The 18,770-nt window shown below is 46.4% G+C and overlaps 1 protein-coding gene across 1 annotated transcript in view; it reads right to left on the bottom strand.

The window, feature by feature from the left end:
* Nucleotides 1-15,581, bottom strand: part of CENPF (centromere protein F) — a 77,605-nt gene extending 62,024 nt beyond the window's left edge. The window contains exons 1-3 of the mRNA XM_045011610.1: nucleotides 15,429-15,581; nucleotides 14,470-14,676; nucleotides 11,086-11,282 (exon numbers count right to left, since the gene is read on the bottom strand). Coding sequence (XP_044867545.1) covers nucleotides 11,086-11,282; nucleotides 14,470-14,631 — 359 coding nt within the window. The 5' untranslated portion in view covers nucleotides 14,632-14,676; nucleotides 15,429-15,581. The remainder of the gene's footprint in view (nucleotides 1-11,085; nucleotides 11,283-14,469; nucleotides 14,677-15,428) is intronic.
* Between the last annotated feature and the right edge of the window lie 3,189 nt (nucleotides 15,582-18,770).

The following is an 18,770-nucleotide window of genomic DNA, read 5'->3' as shown; positions in this document are numbered from 1 at the left end:
TGGTAGCCCTTGCTTTGTCCCAGGGTGCTCCATTTAAATGATCATCAAAGTTTCACAGCCTATCATTGATAGCCCCAGGCCCTCACCACTTGGAATTTTAGTCCAAGATGGAGGTAAAAAAACAGAGGCTAAAAGACCCACATTCAAAATGGAGTTTGAAGTCTGACATACGGTCCCCAATATCAAACAATTTGTAAACTGTACATAGGCAGATTCTCCAAATGTTCATAATTAAATTTTATTAATATTCCATTTTATGAAGCTACTGCTATATTCACAGCAATACCCCTAAGGGTTATATAACCTCCAAACTCATTATATTCTATTAATAAGTGATAAAGTTAGTGTTAGGTGAACATTTTCAAGCCTGTCTCTCTAAAAAGTTGCAGTGGTAAAAATCCTGTTGTCATGGTGACACTGCCAAAACTATTTTGGTAAAGTGCATTTTACGCTCTGCCACTTCCGCTGGCATGTCTACATAGCATTGAGTTGTATTAGCAAAAACATGCTGCACTCTGGCTAAGCATTCTAGTGCTATATTTCCAAAGACTCAGCATTCAAAGAGTCAACTGAGGATAACTGGAAAATAAATGCAGAGACTACACCGTTATAGCTATTCATGGAACAACCATATTTGGTGGAGTGGCAGTTTTGAGCCTGTCTAGTGGGTGGTGTGCCAATCAGTGGTTCTAATACTTTTAGATGCAGAAGTTCATTCCTAGAGTTGCATGCTCAGCTCGGCCCACTCCCCCAGCACAGGAACAGCAAAGGGAGAGTTACCCATACAGTGGGGAAACAAATGGTGACTGCCCTATGGAATCTGACATCACCAGTTTGCAATCGATTAGTGGGGTAATCAATTTGGTTTTTAGAAAAAAAATCAATGGGAAGGACACTCATCACAGAGGGTATGCAAGACAATAAAGCATACTCTGCTGTACAGGGTAGTTAGGCTCAAAAAAAGAATAAATGGATTCAATAAGCTGGGTTTCCCTAAATGTGCTGGGGTTATAGGTGGGAAATATCCCCATTGTGTGCTCTCCCTGCCCAGCGTATAAGCATATAAACAACAAAACCTTCAAAGTTTATGCAGGCCTTGGTAGAGGATAAGGATCACGCTACTGACAAATACTGGCTGGTTCAAAGAAATTCAGGACACCCATGGTTTTAGAAACACTGTGTTTTATGATATATTGAAAGCAGACTCCCCACTCCAACCAACTGGAATTAATGACATTTCCATGCCAATCAGTTTATGGAAACTGCCAACCCTTAATTCTCTGGCTTAAGAAACCACATACTATCAAGCTAGACAGAAACAAGGAAAGATCTGACTCTTATCTGTGCTGCTGAAGAAGGAATGTGAAGTGGGCAGAGCTGGAAGACAACAAGATAGGTGGAGGGGGTCTCATGCCAAAGCTCCATATCAAGTAAAACATTCTCAGTTCTTATGCACTGCACAGCATGCAGCACTCTCTGAGAGACCCTCTTGCCAGGGTGGATGAGTGAGGTGAACGGGCTGGATCTAAAATAGGCTAGCTAAGCGTTGCATTGCTAACGCGGTTCAGGTAAAGGAAGCTTTAAAAGCTTACTTCAACAGTAGGTAATAGCCTAACCCTGTTTCTATTAAGCTATTAATAGAACAGGTGTGGTTTTTGTGATATGCATGACTTTTAAAGAATTTGTTATTGAAGTATGGAAGACTGTCAATGTTTCTATGACCATCAGTGTAGTACAGGTGGCGTATATGTAGATTAAATAAAGGCACTTCTAAAAAAAAGTCAATGCATGTATATTACAGAAGTACGGAAGACTTTCTAGTTATATTATTTTCTAGCACTGCAGTACCAAAAAGTCACAATAAAGTTGCACCAACTTTCAAGTATGTACTTTATTACCACCACGCCATGCTAGACATACAAAAAAAAAAGATAACTGATAATTGACTTTACTAGCTATATACCTTGACTAGGTACAAGTACAACATGCAGACTGGATATCGGTGCATCACAGATGACTGTACGTGTAATCAAAGTTCTTCGTTCCCTCACATGGTGTCCATGGAAGCAGAATACAGCGGGAACTGGCACAAGGAGATGAGGTGTCTATGATTCCTGTCAAACCCCCGTATTTATCCATGCTTTGGAGTGGGTGAACTAATGCAGCAAGATCCTTAATGCTCCCTGGTCAACAATTTATTTGAGCAGCTGGATCAGCAGCAGCATTTCTTTTTGCATCTTTGTCCTCCTTCAGCAGCTGTTCACACCACTGCCGTATTGCCCTTGTATTTCACTTTTAGACCCGCAGAATCACAGAGCATGTCCTCCTCTGTGCACTTCCTCTTGGCTCTGGCAGTGACCAGACAGCTGTGCAGGTGTTAGGGACAATCTTGAGGACAGCCTCACTCTCAAGCTTAGTGATAAATAGAGAACTGTTAGGAGGAGAGGAAGGGAGGCAGCCTTCCCTGACATAACTGTTGCAGCTACTCAGATTTTCCCACCCTGTACAGCATAACTATGTGGATTGCCTCCAACTTACTAAGGAATAATGAATGTTAGACCTTACATGGAGAGTAGATCAGGGTTTCTTAACCCAATGTCTTGGGGAGCGTGTGGGGTTCATTCTTATATATAAAAAGGATAGTATTCAATAAAGATAACTGCACTTATTTCAGGAAGTCATGCTCCTTGATCCCAAAGTGGCAAAGAAAGAGCTGTTTAAGAGGCCTGGGTCTGCTCATGGAAGTATACAGCCATGCTGTTTTCTGCAATAATTCCCCTCAGAGGTCCTGGCAAAGTGGCATGGGGATGTGCCATATCACGGTGGGCTGAGCAAAGCATATCTTCAACATAATGTTTGGGCAAGTCTTCTGTGAAATTGTGCCCAGAAAGCTGTGTGTGTAAAAATTAACAGGCTGCTCTGTCTGTACCTCAAAGTACCACAAGACACCAACTGATGGCGTACCAACTGCTGTGTGTTTACTTGCTTCCTTTCTTGGTCTCTGACCATACGGTTGCTTGAAATGTTTAAAATTCAACATGTCTCCTCTTTGTACTAGGTCTATCTGATCCAAGTGGTATGTATGCACTTGCACTTCAGGAGGATTTTCCACACTGTAGATACTGCCAGCAGATCAGTACCATTGCAGTGCTATCTCGATTTTCTAAGGCTAGAGTGCACTACGTTTCTATTCATGGGTTATAGTGCCTTGCCCAGCTACATGTAAGGCCTTAAAGTGCTATTAGAGAACCACGTGTGTACATAGATTCTGTACGTTCTTGTACTCCTAGGATATCAACTTCACGAAGCCAGTCATTGTCAATTCTGCCTCCTTGACTTTGCTATAAACAATTCTGCCTCGTGCTACTAGTGATGCAGTTAGAACCTCTGCAGTAAAAAAACCTGTTTTAAAGAGACGTTTTCAGTACACTGTACGCTGGTCTGTCTTTTTGAGGGGAAGATTTGATTATAATGTGGGCACTAGATCTGGATTTGGGTACAGCTCAAATAGAAACTAGGTGAGGGGCAGTTCAATGTGGGAGGGTTGAGAATGTAAAAACCTGCACCAGAGCATCTCTTATGGGCAACTGACAAAGTGGGGAATGTGGAATAATGGCTGACTGTTTGCAGCCATAATGGGGGGTATGCGGAGGATATACGGAAAGCACCACCTCACTGTCAGCTCTTGCCAGACAGACAATGTAAGCACACAAGTATGTATTTGCCAAAAATTAATGCATATCAGCAGACAATAGTTTATTTAATGGGATATTAACCACTTTCACCTATCACAATCTGCCTTTGCCCAAGCAGGAAACATTGATGCATGTCATGGCTAGGTATGAAACAGCTCCTGGCTGTCACACACCTTGCTGTATCCCTCCTTGTTCCCACCTTCCTGGTTAGGGCCTGATACCTCTTGCTCCTCCATTACTCCAGGGGAGGGATTTCCTTTCCGTCACCAGGACGCAGAGTGCCCACAGGGTTACAGAGAGGAGGTTGGGTCCCTGCAGAAATATAGTACCCAGCTCACTACGAGACAGGCCATGCAGGTGGCTCCAAAATTCATCTGTTCTTCACCTTCTGGTACCACTGCCTCAGCTCCTTTTCCTTTGCATGGAGGCTGAGTTTTGCCACAACCTTCACCAAATTGCTGTAAATATTCTTGTTCCATCAAGAGTGCTGTGGCTGTGCCTGCACATGCTCCTTCCCCCATAGTGCACAGAAACTGAGCACCACCCTCTTGGAATAGACAGTATTCCAAGAGGGTGGTGGACAGTAACGTGAGACAGACCTAGGAAGCTATATTCAGTTGAAATGTAGCAGGGAACAGGAACAGATGTTGTGAAGAAACATTTAAAAGCGAGGTGAGGACAACTTCCAGGTCTCTGTACCCTGGATAGTGGAGTTCAAGAGTACTACCAGACACACAATCAGTCGGAAATGGAAAGTTATTGTGGGATTGAAGCTAGGGGGATTACTTATACTGGTATATATGCATCCATGAGAACTATACTCGCAGGAGACTTATGTCACTCTGAAAAGAGAAATAATTAATGCTGGAAAAATCAGAAGGCTTTGTTGGAGTAGAGAAAATTAAATGTGGACACACACCAAGCTATGCTATAAAAAAAGAACGGTTACTTATCTTTTTGTAACTGTTGTTCTTGTCCATTCTATATTAGGAATGCGTGCGCCGCGTGCACGAGTGTCGGAAACTTTTTCCCTTAGCGGCTCCTGGCGGGCCAGCGGGGCCCCCGCCAGAGTGGTTCCACTGCACCGTGTATATATACCCCCGCTGGCCCAACCACCTCCAGTTCCTTTTTGCCGGCAACTCCGACAGAGGGGTAGAAGAGTGGGTGGTGGAATGGACGTGAACAGCACATCTCGAAGAACAATAGTCACGAAAAGGTAAGTAACCATTCTTTCTCTGAGTGCTTGTTTATGTCTATTCCACATTAGGTGAATTACAAGCTTACTTTGTGAGGGTAGCAGTCACGAGACAATCGATCGGAGGACCGCCTTGCCAACTGCCGCAACCTCTCGTGCCTGCTGGTTGATCGTGTAGTGGGTTGTAAGGTGTGCACCGATGACCTGGATCGGGACCTGTGCCAGGAAGGCCGCAGAAGCTGCCTGCGTTCTGGTCAAGTGGGCTGTGACTGCCAGAGTCAGCACACCAGCGAGGTCATAAACACGCCCGAATGCAGTCTGTAATCCAAGACAAGATTCACTGCGACGACACCGGAAGGCCTTGCATCTGCTCAGCTACGGCCACAAACAGCTACGTAGATTTACGAAAGGACTTGGTATGCTTCAAGTAGAATGTCAATGCTTGGTGGACATCTAGGGTGCACAGGCTACGGTGACTTGGGTCCGCATGGGGTTTGGGAAAAAGCACCGGCAGACAAGACAAATGTCCTGACCCAGATGGAATTGTGAAACTACCTTTGGGAGGAACTCAGGGTGTGGGCAGAGCTGTACCTTGTCTTTGTGAAACACAGTGTATGGCGGCTCCGAGGTAAGAGCCCTCAGCTCAGATACCCTTCTGGTCGAGCTGATGGTCACCAGAAATGCCACCTTCCAGGAAAGGTGGAGGAGGAAGCAATGTAGCCAGGGGCTCCAACAGCCCCCCCCCCCATGAGCTCAGAAAGGACTACGCTGAGATTCCATGGAGGGACTGGGGGGGCGGGGGGTGAGTAACGGAACACCCTTTCCAGACCTTTGAGGAATCGCCCCACCATTGGTGTGGTAGAAAACCAAGCCGCCTGAAAACCCTGGGTGGAAGGCAGAGATAGAGGACAGGGCCAGCCCTTGCTGCCTGAGGTGCAGTAGGTATTCTAGAATGGCCAGCACTGGGGCCTGGTGCGGCTGCACCTGTTGTGACCCACACCAGCACGAGAACCTCTTCCACTTAGCCAAGTAAGTCGCTTTGGTAGAGGGCTTCCTACTACCAAGCAGAACCTGCTGCACAGGAAGGGAGCACTGGCTCTCCAAAGCATTTAACCACCTAGCTTCCATGCCATCAGATGCAGCAATTGCAGGTCAGGGTGGAGAAGCTGCCCTCCGTAATGAGGGGCAGGGTTATTGGGGCCTCCACTGACAGCTCCAGAAGTGTGGTGAATCAGTGCTGGCAGGCCCAGGCCGGGGCAATGAGAATAATCAATGCCCTGTCCCTGCACACCTTGAGCAGTACCTTGTGCACCAGGGGAATCGGGGGAAAGGCGTATTTCAATTCCCTTCCCCACGAGATCGCGAATGCATCGGCTATTGAGCCCAGGCTGTGACCCTGGAACAAGCAGAATTGCGGGCACTGGGTGTTGCCCTCGGTGGTGAAAAAGTCCACCCGGGGAAAACCCCCAATTTTGGAAGAGCGAAAGCACAATGTTAGCTCTGAGTGTCCACTCGTGCATGCAGTAAGACCTGCTGAGGTGGTCCGCCAGCCTGTTTTGGTCCCCCAGGAGATACACCACCTGTAGATTAATGGTGTGAGCTATGCAAAAAGTTCCAGAGGAGGAGAGCCTCGTGGCAGAGCGGGGAGGAATGGGATCTGCCCTGCTTGTTTATGTAAAACATGGCGGTCATGTTGTCTGTCAGAACTGTCATGCTGTGACCACTCAGAGTGGCGTGAAAGGTCTGGCACGCTAAACGAACCACCCTGAGCTCCTTCATGTTGATATGGAGCGATTTGCTTTGCCCCCCAACCACATGCCCTAGGTCCTGAGGTCCCCTAGGTGAGCCCCCCCCCCCATCCGAGGTCTGACGCATCTGTTACCAGCGTCAAGTCCGGCTGCTGTGCGGCAAAGGGGATGCCTTCGTAAACCGCGGTCTGGGACTGCCACCACATCAGGGAGTCCAGCACGTCCCCCAGGGCTGTCACTATCCAGTCTAGGGGGTCCCTGCCTTGGTGGTATACATGGGCAAGCCAAGCCTGTAGAGTCCTGATTCTCAGTCTGGCATGCTTGACCACATGTGTGCAAGCTGCCACGTGGCCTAGCAGCTGCAGGCAATACCTGGCCGTTGTAGTGGGGAACTGATACTGGGAGTTCACTGCTTGCTGGATGGCCCGGAATTGTGATTCTGGAAGGCTCGCCCTTGCCTGTACCATGTCCAGGACCGCCCCTATGAACTCCACTCTCTGCATTGGCACGAGAGTGGACTTGGGAACGTTGACCAGGAGCCTGAGCATGCAGAATAGACTCAGGGCTGTCTGCATGTGGGACCGAACCTCTTTTTCGGACTGACCCACCGGGAGCCAGTTGTTGAGGTAAGGGTAAACTCGAATCCTCTGCCTCCGCAAGAATGCCGGCACCACCGCCATGCATTTTGTGCGTACCCGTGGGGCTGCAGCAACGGTAAAACAGCAAACTGATAATGTTCTTGGTTCATGGTGAAGCGCAGAAATCGGCAATGCGCTGGGTGGATGGTGATATGAAAATACGCATCCTTCATGTCGAGGGCAGCGTACCAGTCTCCCGGATCCAAGGAAGGGATGATGGTGCCCAGAGAGACCATGCGGAACCGGGCCTTGACTGGGAACTTGTTGAGCCCGCGCAGGTCTAGAATGGGACTAAGGCCCCCTCTGGCCTTGGGGATGAGGAAATAGCAGGAGTAGAACCCTTTCCCCCTTAGGTCTAAGGGTACTATCTGTACCGCCCCCGCCTCTAGGAGCGAGAGAACCTCCTTTTCTAGGAGATACTCATGAGATGGGTCCCTGAAGAGGGATGGGGAAGGCAGGGAGGAAAAAACTGTAGAGTATACCCGCTTCGCACCATGCGTAACACCCAACGGTCCAACATAATGCTGGACCACGCATGGGACAAGCGGGACAGGCAGTTGAGGAAACAAGGGGATGGATCCAGTAGTTGATCTGATACACCGTCCTCGAGTGCACCTTCAAAAGCCTGGCTTAGAGCCCAGCTGAGATTTATGCTGTCCTTGGCTTTGGCCTATTGGAGTTATTGTTATTGTGCCGCCTCCTGTTGTCTCTGCCTCGCCTGCGGTGAGGCTCCTGTCGAGGACGAGGCTGGTACTGGCGCTGGGGAGAAGGTTGTGGCTTAAAGGGCATCCTCTGAGTCACCAGGGTTTGCATACCCAGCGATTTGAGTGTAGCTCTAGAGTTCTTGAGGCTGTGCAGCTTTGTGTCCGTCTGGTCCGAAAAGAGTCCAGACCCTTTGAAGGGAAGGTCCTGGAGCGAATTCTGGACCTCTGGCAGGAGACCTGACTCCTGAAGCCACGCTGAGCGCCGCATGACCACGCCAGACGCGACTGTCCTGGCTGCCGCATCTGCTGAGTCCAAGGAAGCTTGGAGGGAAGTTTTCGCTACAGACTTGCCTTCCTCCACTAGGGCCGTGAAGTCCTGGTGGGAGCCCTGTGAGAGGTTGTCCCTAAACTTCCCCACTGCCACCCTGGAGTTGAAGTTATGCCTGTTGAGGATCGGCTGCTGGTTAACAATCCTCAAGTGAAGGCCTCCTGACAAATACCCCTTCCTGCCAAACAGGTCTAGGCATTTTGCCTCCTTGGCCTTGGGGGCCAGAGCCTGTTGCCCACGGTGCTCTCTCGTTTACCGCTGAGTCTACCAGGGAACATGGGCTTGGGTGGCAGAATAATAAGTTGTATCCTTTCGATGGGACAAAGTACCCGCGCTCCACACCCTTGGCTGTTGGTGTGCTGGATGCCAGGATCTGCCATATAGTCAAGTAATTAGACTGAATGGTCTTAATGAGCGAGAGCGCTATTCTGGATGGACCTTCTGGGCTCAGAATGTCCACCATGGGGTCCTCCTGCTCAACCGTCTCCTCGGCTTGCAACCCCAAGTTATGGGCCACCTTATGTAGCAGCTCTTGGTGGGCTTTATGGTCTATTGGCGGAGGTCCTGTTACCGCCGTGCCTGCTACCGCTTCATCCGGGGATGAAGAGGAAGTTAGCAGTTGCTCAGCTTCCTCCGGCTGGTCACCCTGGTCCCCCTCCCTCAAGGGAAGGAGTTCCAGCTGGGGCTGGTGGCCATGGGGTGGCACCGGGCATGGTGCCGGGCTATCCGGTCCCTCGCTTGGCAAGGCTGCAGGTAGCTTGGACACGGTAGCTTCCCTTACAGAAGGGCGTTGGTGCAGGGACCAGGACCACTGTACTGAGTAGCTGGCCCCGGAGGGAGAACCTTGACATTGGTGGTAGGCCCAAAGGGTCCAGAAGGGCCAGTGCCCTGGCAGTCCCCATTGTGATTACCACCCAGTTTGTTGATCCCTGCTGTCTGGAGCCCATTGCGGGTAGCTGTATCGGCCCAAGTTGGCGCCGGACTCCGGTGATGCCGAGCGTAAAGGCCACAGCGGTGCCGTCAATCTGTGTCGGTAGAAAGCTGACAATCGGCTTCTTGCTGATCAGGAGTGGGACCGGTACTGCTACTCTCTAGACCGGGACCAGTGCCTTCTGGGAGCCCTCAGCGATTCCTGGCTCGTCTCCTCCTGGTGCCGGTCCTGAAAGGGGAGGGGGGAAAGAGGATGGGGGCGCCAGGAAGCGCCGTGTGTCCTGCACTAAACCCACACGTTGACTCACCTCTGGCACCGAGACTTCCCTTGGAGTCAAGGGTAACTGGGAATTTACTGACTGAGCTTGACTGGGACCAACACCAGGACGGTGACTTTGAGGGGCGCACCATTGCTGGCTTTCCCTTCGACAGCACCCTGGGCCCGGGTGCCGGACGCTTCTCCCTGGCCAGCAGGGGGCTCGCCTTCAACAATCCAATGAGGTCTTTTGCATCCTCAAAGGTGTCAGGTGTGGAGGGCTCATCTTTTACACCCTTGAGCCCTTCATCCGCACTGAGTTCACTTCTGGCTGGACTCGGTAGGACTTATGGCACCAGTGCCACCAGTGCCAAACTTAGTGCAGTGTCCATCTTGCTCTTCCCAGTACCCGGGGCCTGATATGGCGCCGGTCTCCTTTGCGGGGAGCGTCCGTGCCCCTCCTTTGATTTTGTCTTGGGCCACACCGGGGAAGATGAGCGGTGCCGGGGCCTACTATGGTGTCCCGAGGCTGACAGCTTATGGTGCTTGCCTGGTACCGAGTCTCTTAACGACTCTGGAGCACTCTGCACCGAGGAGGCTGGGGCCGGTGTTGGGTGTTCTGGGCCCAATGGCTGCAGCCATCAGCAACTGCTTTTAGCCAAAGTATCTTTCTTTGTTCTCAGCTTAAAGGCCTTTTGGTGAGCTTCCCCCAGGCAATACGGACAGGAGTAGTGGGGGTCACTAACCGGCATAGGCTTGCGGCACGTGGGCCTGTGGCATGCCCCGTGGCGGGTGCTGGAATCCTCCAAGCACCTAATCTATTAGTGTCCAATAACAATGAAATGCTAACTAACTGATAACTGCTATGTACTTCTAAGGCTACGGGACTGCTTCTCCTACGAGAGCAAGAGGTTGTTCTAACACCGCCACGGGCAGTAAGAAGGAACTGGAGGGGATCGGGTCAGCGGGGGTATATATACACGGCGCAGTGGCGCCACTCTGGTGGGGGCCCAGCCAGGAGCCGCTAAGGGAAAGTTTCTGATGCTTGTGTACGAGTTGCGTGTACACCTAATGTAGAATGGACGTGAACAAGCACTCGAAGAAGAAAGATGAATTTTGCCAAGACAAGTTTCAAGTGTAAGCAAGGGCCTTCTAAGTCCATATTTAGGCACTTATATAAAAGCTCTTATCTTGACAGGCAAAAGATACATATTTTTTCAATCCTGTTAAGCTAACAGGTTTGAAACACAACTTTTTTGTCCAACAAAGAAAAGGACAAATATTCAAATGTGCTGAGTACCTATGAATTCCACTGGGCTTAGTGGGAGTTCCAGGTGTGCATTATGTCAGATAATCAAACCACTTTATTTAGAGGCCTAAACATGGGACTTAAGAGCCTTGTTTTAGGCACCCAGGTTTGAAAATTTTGGCCACAAACTCAAACTTCTATTTAAAATATGGAATACAGTTAAATTAAAATAAGATAAAGGGGACAAAGACAATAATTTGAGAGTCATTTACATGTCTAAGCAAAATAATATTTAAATGAGAACAGCCATACTTAAGTTAAAGGAGAACAGTAAGGGCTCACCGTTTAAGTTCCTGTTCTAGCCTTTCAATTTGTTTCTTGCTTGAAGTTAGTTGTCCCACTTGATAATTAACTTGTGATTCTTTTACTTGAAGATCATGTGAAATTTTCTGCTTTGTTTTCTCAAGATTATCACACAATTCCATCAAGCTCTGGTTTTCTCTTTTTAGCGTTGCTCCTTCATTTTTTTCATTTTCAACCTAATTTGATCGGTCAATTTAAAAAAATATGTATATATATTATTTTTAGATTTTGATCAAGCCTGGGAATAAACATCTTTACTCAGAGTGAAGCGTGGAGAGCACTTACAAAAGAAACAATTTCTGCTTTATAAAAAAAAAGTGGTATTTGAATATTTTTATTCACTACATTTCAAAGGCCAGACAGAACTGAAAATTTCAGTTACACACAAAACTATTTTGCTATTCTACCAATGTCCATATCACATTTTTGCAAAGGCGGCTTCCCTGTATAACATTTGAAATCAAAATATATAGTCACAAGTCATCTAATTTCTCTAACAAGTGGCCCCACATCTGTTCTTGGAAGAGAGTATTGATTATAAAAAGCACTATCCAGACCAATAAAGTGCTTACAGCCCTTGCACATCATCAGAAGAGCTAAACTTAAAAGCCATAATGACTCTGATCATCATCTTGCTCCTCGCCCTTCAAATCAGTCAATGTTAGCAACCAGTATTTCCTGAATGACTAGAGTTAGAGATCAATGCTCAAGTTGCGTTTCCTCAAGATAGTAGCTGGAACAGCCATGTCTGATCTGAAGTAGGGATGCAAGATAGGAATCAGAATAATGCAATTTCAAGATACTCTCTTTCATGATCTGTGTTGTGTTATGTAGCATTCGAAAAAAGATTTGACATTCCCAGTCTTTGCAAGGTATACGGCATACATTCATATCCCTGACAGTTTGAGATACTGGACTTAGAATGGTCCCAAAAAAGCACCACCAGAGCAAGAGGCCAGTTTGAGACTGAATACACAGCAAGGCCTGGATAGTGGACTAGTGTAATTTTCATTCACTACCTTACACAGGTGTCAATCACTTCTCATAGAGTGAGTATTAGCACCAAAAAACTGCTAGTAGGTAATCTACATTTTACTGGTATGGCAATTTTTATGGCAGCAATGACGTTATGCAGATATTAATCTTATCAGCTATAAACCTAGGTATTATGGCTTTTTTGACTAAAGCCCTGATTAAATTGTAGGTTCTTTATCTAAGAGTTAGTCCTTTTAGCTCAAGCGACAGCAGTCTGTGCTACAATGATGAATATTTGGGGTTCAAACTATGTTAATGATGCATAAATGGGGAATTATTACTGTTGTACATAATTTAAAATTTTCAAGTCAAGATTGGACGTTTCTCTAAAAGAGCTGCTCTAGGAATTATTTCTAGAAGGTTCTGTGATTTTTGTTACATAAAAGATCAGAACGGATGATCACAATGGTCCCTTCTGGCCTAGGAACCTATGAAAATAAAAGCAGCAATTTTTAATAGGCCATTGCAACAGAGTGTACCCCAGTACTTTGAAACCACCACGCTCATACAGATAAGTTTGTGTCAATTCTGAATGAGCCTTTTGCTGGGTACCAAAAAAGTTGCGCTAATCCTTCACAAAATACCAATGAGTATCTGATATGAGAAACTGGGCACAAGTTATCAGAATGACAATTTTGGTATGTTTATAAAAATTATATTTTATAAGAAGTGATGAGTATTTCTATAGATAAACATCTGTGAACAATCTGTTTTACAAAGCACCCTGTACAATCAATTTATTAAAACAATTTCCATAAAGGTGTTAAAAAAAATTGTACTCCTCCCACACCCGTGCCTCATAAAATTAATGTTTGCACAGCATTCTAGATGCATTGTATCAATGACTGTTTGCTATTACCGTAATACCTAGGAGCCCTCATCATGGACCAGGACCCCACGGTTTTAGGTGCTGCACAGATAAAACTAAAAGACGGTCCCTACCCCAAAGAGCTTACAATTTAAGTACAAGACAAGGAAAAAGGGGACAGTACAAGGAAACAATGAGACAACATTGGTCACTAGGCTAGGCGGCTTGTGCACTGAGAGTACAGCCTAACTCAGGGGTAGGCAACCTATGGCACGCGTGCCAAAGGCAGCAAGCAAGCTGATTTTCATTGGCACTCACACTGCCCGGGTCCTGGCCACCAGTCCCAGGGGCTCTGCTGCTGGCTTGGGGTACCAGCCGCCAGCCCCCTGCCAGCCGAGGTTCCGTCTGCCAGCCCTGCTCAGCCTGCTGCCGGCTCCGGGTCCCGGCCACCGGTCCGGGGAGCTCTGCTACCAGGCTGGGGTCCCAGCCGCCAGCCCAGGGCTCTGCAGCTGCCCCCAGCTGTGGCCCACTGGCCCCAGCCTGGGGTAGTGAGGGGTACAGACAGGGCAGATCTGAGGAATGCACTTGAAGCTACCAAGAGAGATCATGGGGCCTCTATTCTGACCTGCTGGACATCCCTATCAGTGAAATGTAACTGTTTGAAGAAAATTGCATTTGCAATGCTTTCAGCATTTGGAACCACATACCTGTGTGAACAAGTATTTTCACACATGAAATCTGTCCTCTGTCCCTCTCGGAACCAGTTAACAACTGATCACTCAGAAGCTTGTATGCAGCTTAAAGTATCCAAATATGTGTCAGACATTGGAAAACTCAGCAAGGAAAAGCAAGGGCAAGGATCACACTAAACTGATAAGATCTGCATTTTAATTTAAATTTTAAAAGGAAGCTTCTTAAACATTTTAAAAACCTTATTTACTTTACATACGACGATAGTTTAGTTATATATTATAGACATAGAAAAAGAGACCTTCTAAAAACGTTAAAATGTATTAGTGGCATGTGAAACCTTAAATTAGAGTGAATAAATGAAGACTCAGCACACCACTTCTAAAAGGTTGCTGACCTCTGGCCTAACTGTTGTCAAGTTTTTTGTAGGGATCACAGCAAAGGAGAGTTGTAAGGAGGGCTTTGAAAGAAGATGAGGGGATTTTGCAGATGGTTATGGGGATCTCCTCCCAAGCAGAAGTTCACAGTCAGCATGGGAAAAAGCACAAAGATGCTTGTTGAAAAATTTAACAAATGGATGTGTTATGGGCCAATCGGAGTCAGGAGTTGACATGTCAATAGTGAATGAAAAAAAAGGATACCTAGGATGAGGTAGGCCATGAAAGAGCTTGGAAATGAAGACAAGCAGCTTGTTTATTGCACTAGAGAATGGAGGCGTGCCGAGAGTGTGGTCAAAGTGGCAGGCAGGGGAATCTTTGCAGCAGTACTCTGAATGGATACGAGCAGAACAAAAATGCATTAAAAGTTACATGGTGCATTAAGACTATTACCTTCTGCTTTTGCTTTTGCAAAGCTGCCTCCAGCGATTCAAGCTGAAACTGTCTTTGCTGTCGTTCTTTTTTAAGCTTGTCTAGTTGACTTTCAAGCTCTTGAATCTTCTGAAGGGCCCTTGTGGAAAGGCCTTCTTTCCATTCTTCCACAACCCAGCTCATTTTATATCTGCTTTTTTCCTTAATACAAAGTGTATATCACTGAACCTGAAACACAAGGAGAACATTACTACAACTGATTTTTAAAAGGCTTAGGATTCAAAATTTTGATTTTTATTAGTTGAATGCAGTAAAGAGTATGTATTTAAAAATTACTCCTCACTTTCATAATAATTAAGACAGGGCTAGAAAGAATTTTAGTCAATGAAACTGTTACAATGTTGGATCACATTCTGGTCTCTTGAACCATGGTTAGCAATTTCTATCTGGAGCATAACTTCTAATTTGACATTCTGATTCCATAAGCAATATCTATACTAGAGACCTTATAAGATCTCCCATGTAGCTGCTCTATGCAGACAGCAAAGAATTCTCCAGTCCGGATAATTAAAACACCCCCAATAAGCAGTAGTAGCTAGGTCAGTGGGAGAGTGTCTCCCACCGACATAGCGCGGTCCACATCGGCACTTTTGTCGGTGAAACGTATCTTGGTCAGGGGTATGTTTTCCTCATACCCCTGACCAACAAAGTTTTACTTACAAAAATGCTAGTGTAGACATAGCCTTATTAAAATAAGTTGGAGAAAGGCAAGTGACTTCTATCTCTTACAGGGATAATTTTTACTCCACTGGTCCAACACTTGAGGCATTTCAGAAAGATGCCTCCTACTATGTTATTTTTATGATCACACGAAAACAGTTTGTTAAAGATCTTTCCATTGATGTGTTGCTATGCATGCGAAACACTAACACACATGTTCACTCTGAAAGCCTCACTTTCTCTGCTGAGAAAAATTATACCTTCATTTTAGAGTCTCCTGTGCTTTTCTCTTTACAAGTTTTACAGTTTTCAGAAAGCAAAATAGCTGAGTTTGTAAGCACTGTTTCTGCCAGCATGGGGCAAACACTCAAATGTAAACATGCATTCCACTGCTGCATATATTGACGCAGCTGTAGGATGACCTGTTTCTTCAAGCAGAACTGTATTTTGAGAGAGAAAAAAGTGTATCAGTTATGAAGCACTACAAATAATTGCCAGGAAATCAGATATAGATTTTTCTTTGTTGAGAAGCTATTGTACTACCAAATGAAAACAAACACTTGGGTCTGGTGTACACTAAAAAGTTAGGCTGATGTAAGCTGTCTTCTGTTGACCTAGTTGTGTATGTACAAAGGGACAGTTCTTTGTATCCTCCTGAGACAGCACAGTGAAGAGTTTCTCAGTTAAAGTTTTAATCCTCTGCCAAAAGTTTGGGATGGAAGTCTTATTTCCTTCCTCATGCTTTCCCATGCCAGTCAGTGATAACTTTGGCAGACATCATTGCAGTACCCAGGCTAGCAACAAACGGGCAGCTTCAGAACACCAGCAGCAGCTGTGCTCTCTATTTGTTATCCTCAGGAGTGAGATCACCTAAAAATCACTACCACCTGTAGAAAATGGTGCCAGTATTCAATAGCATCGCCATAAACTCAGTTTCATGCAACCGAGCAATTCCCTCACCCCAGTAGGCTGTAGTCATCATGGCTGTTGCACTGAGTGATGCTGTGCACAAGCACTCTAAAGAAGTGTCAATAAATAAGAATTGTTTAAAACTTTAGGGGAGCAAGGGAAGGGAGTTCTGAATTATAACTTGAACTTTCCATTGTGATTACAGTAGAACCTCAGAGGTATGAACACCTCAGGAATGGAGGTCGTTCGTAACTCTGAAATGTTTAATGCTGAACAAAACGTTATGGTTGTTCTTTCAGAAGTTTACAGCTGAACATTGACTAATACAGCTTTGAAATTTTATTATGCGGGATTAAAATGCTGCTTTCCTTTTTATTTTTAGTAGTTTACATTTAACACACTACTGTACTGTATTTGCCTTTTATTTTTGTCTCTGTTGCTGCCTGATCGTGAACTTCCAGTTACAAATGAGGCGTGTGGTTGCCTGGTCAGTTCATAACTTTAAGATTCTATTGATATCAACAATGGTACCTGTGTGTTTTATCTGAAGCTGCTGTTGTTGCAGCATTGAGAGGCTCCCCCTCCACACCCATAGAACACCTGAATAGCTTATTTGTTAGTGTACAGCGTGACAGCTAATAGGATCAGTGACAGTGTAATAATCATAAATGTACAGCAAGCACTGAAAAATTAATACGTGCACGGAGAGTGTAATATTTATAGATGTACAGCAAGCACCACATAATTCCCAACAGGCTCCAAAACAGCAGAGCACAGTACACAATGTATTACTATGGCCCACTGTTAAAGTGCTCTTTGAAAGCCTCCCTGATCCGTACAGCTTCACTTTGAATGCTAAAAGCCTTCGTGTCTAGTTATTCAAACTCAGTCAGCCACTCCACCACCGTCCTAGTAGCAACTTTCCCTTCTTTCCTTCACGGATATTATGCAAGACACAGTAGTCAGCTAAATCATTAGGATTGCGCCCCCTCCCCCACCCCACCCCACACACAGATCCAATCTTGTGATTACACACCACCAGCACCCCTTCTATCTACCAAAACCCATTCAACTGTCATTCTACACATGCTGACCTAGTAGCTGAATCTTTCCTGGGTGCTGTCCAGGTGGATGGCTTCATGAGCCAAGGGAGCAAGGGGTAGGTTGGGTCCCCCCCAGTATCACTACTCACATTTCAATATTGCCAATAGTAATCTGCCAGTCAAGAAAGTCCCTGATCGTAACTTTCAACAGTCCTGTGTTCTTAACAATGCAAGCATCATGTATCTTCCCTGACCAGGCAACACTGATGTTGGTAGCGCATTTCTGATGACCCATCAATGCTTGCACAACCATACAAAGGTAGCCCTTTCGGTTGATATACTCTGTGGCAAGGTGGTATGGTGTCAAAACAAGGATATGCGTGCCATCTATCACCACAGATTGGGAACCCCACTGCTGCAAATCTATCCACTATGTCCTGCACATTGCCAAGAGTCATAGTCCTGCAAAGGAGATGATATAATGGCCCTGTACACTTACATGACAAGGGCCCCAACAATGGATTTTCTGACTCCAAAATGATTTCCCACTGGCCAACAACAATCCAGTGTTACAAGTTTCCACAGCACAATCACCACTCATTTCTCCACTGTCAGTACAGCTCTAATTTTGGTCTCCCTGCACTGGAGGGCTGAGATGAGCTCAGCCCATAGATCCAGCAATGTGGCCTTGCACATCCAAAAGTTCTGAAGCCACTGCTAGTCATCCCAAACCTGAATTACAATGCAATCTCACCAGTTAATGCTCATTTCTCAGCCTCAGAACCAGTGTTCCATAAACACCACCAACCACTTTAAATTGGTTCTCACTATGCCCCACAGCAATCTGTCCTCCAAGAAAGTCACGTTCCACACTGATTCAATTCTTCTTATGGCTCTGGAAATACTGGAAGATTGTGCGTCCTGTGCTTGCAATGCTTATGACAATACTGCAGAGCTGTGCAGGTTCCAGATTCTGTCAGAGATAGCAGACAGTGAGGAGGATCATACAGGTTTGCAGAATCTTTAAAAAGACACTGAAATTATAGGATAGAGCAGCAGTCCCCAAACTTTTGACGGTTGCACACCCTGCCCCCAATCCTCCCAGAGCTGAGGCCAGGTGTGGAGCTGCAGCTCTGATTTGGGGGTGGGGGGGAGGCAGGGAGAGGGGATGTGTACAGGGTTAAGGGGGCTGAGGCTGGGGCTGCAGCTGGAGGGCCGGGTCTGGGGCCAGAAGCGGTGCCACGGCCAGAGGCGGAGGTGGGAGTGGAGTCACAGCCAAGCTGCGGTGTGGGGCGGGCAGAAGAGGCCACAAGACCCTTGAGGTGAGAAGCCACTCCAAGAAGCAAGCAACAGAGAGAAGTCTTAAACCATGCCTCAGGGCTGGGGTTACATGTGTTATAAAACCCTAGCGAAGACAAGCCCTAGATTAGCTGTGTTCTCAGCTCTACCAGTGAGTCTTATCCCAGAACATCTAGACATTCTGGAAGGCTTTCCATGACGATCTAAAGTAAAATCTTCAACAATTTAATAAAACAGCACCTTGACCCTAATCAAACAAACTTGTAAAGACTTTGGACAAATCATCCAAGGTGGCAGCAGGAAAAATGATAACATCCTATCAGCAGGCCAAATTGCTCGCCGCTTGCTACA

The sequence above is a fragment of the Mauremys mutica genome, chromosome 3 (assembly GCF_020497125.1).
Source record: "Mauremys mutica isolate MM-2020 ecotype Southern chromosome 3, ASM2049712v1, whole genome shotgun sequence".
Classification (NCBI taxonomy): domain Eukaryota; kingdom Metazoa; phylum Chordata; order Testudines; family Geoemydidae; genus Mauremys; species Mauremys mutica.
Note: the sequence above shows the minus strand (reverse complement) of the source record. Positions and strands in the feature narration are given on the sequence as shown.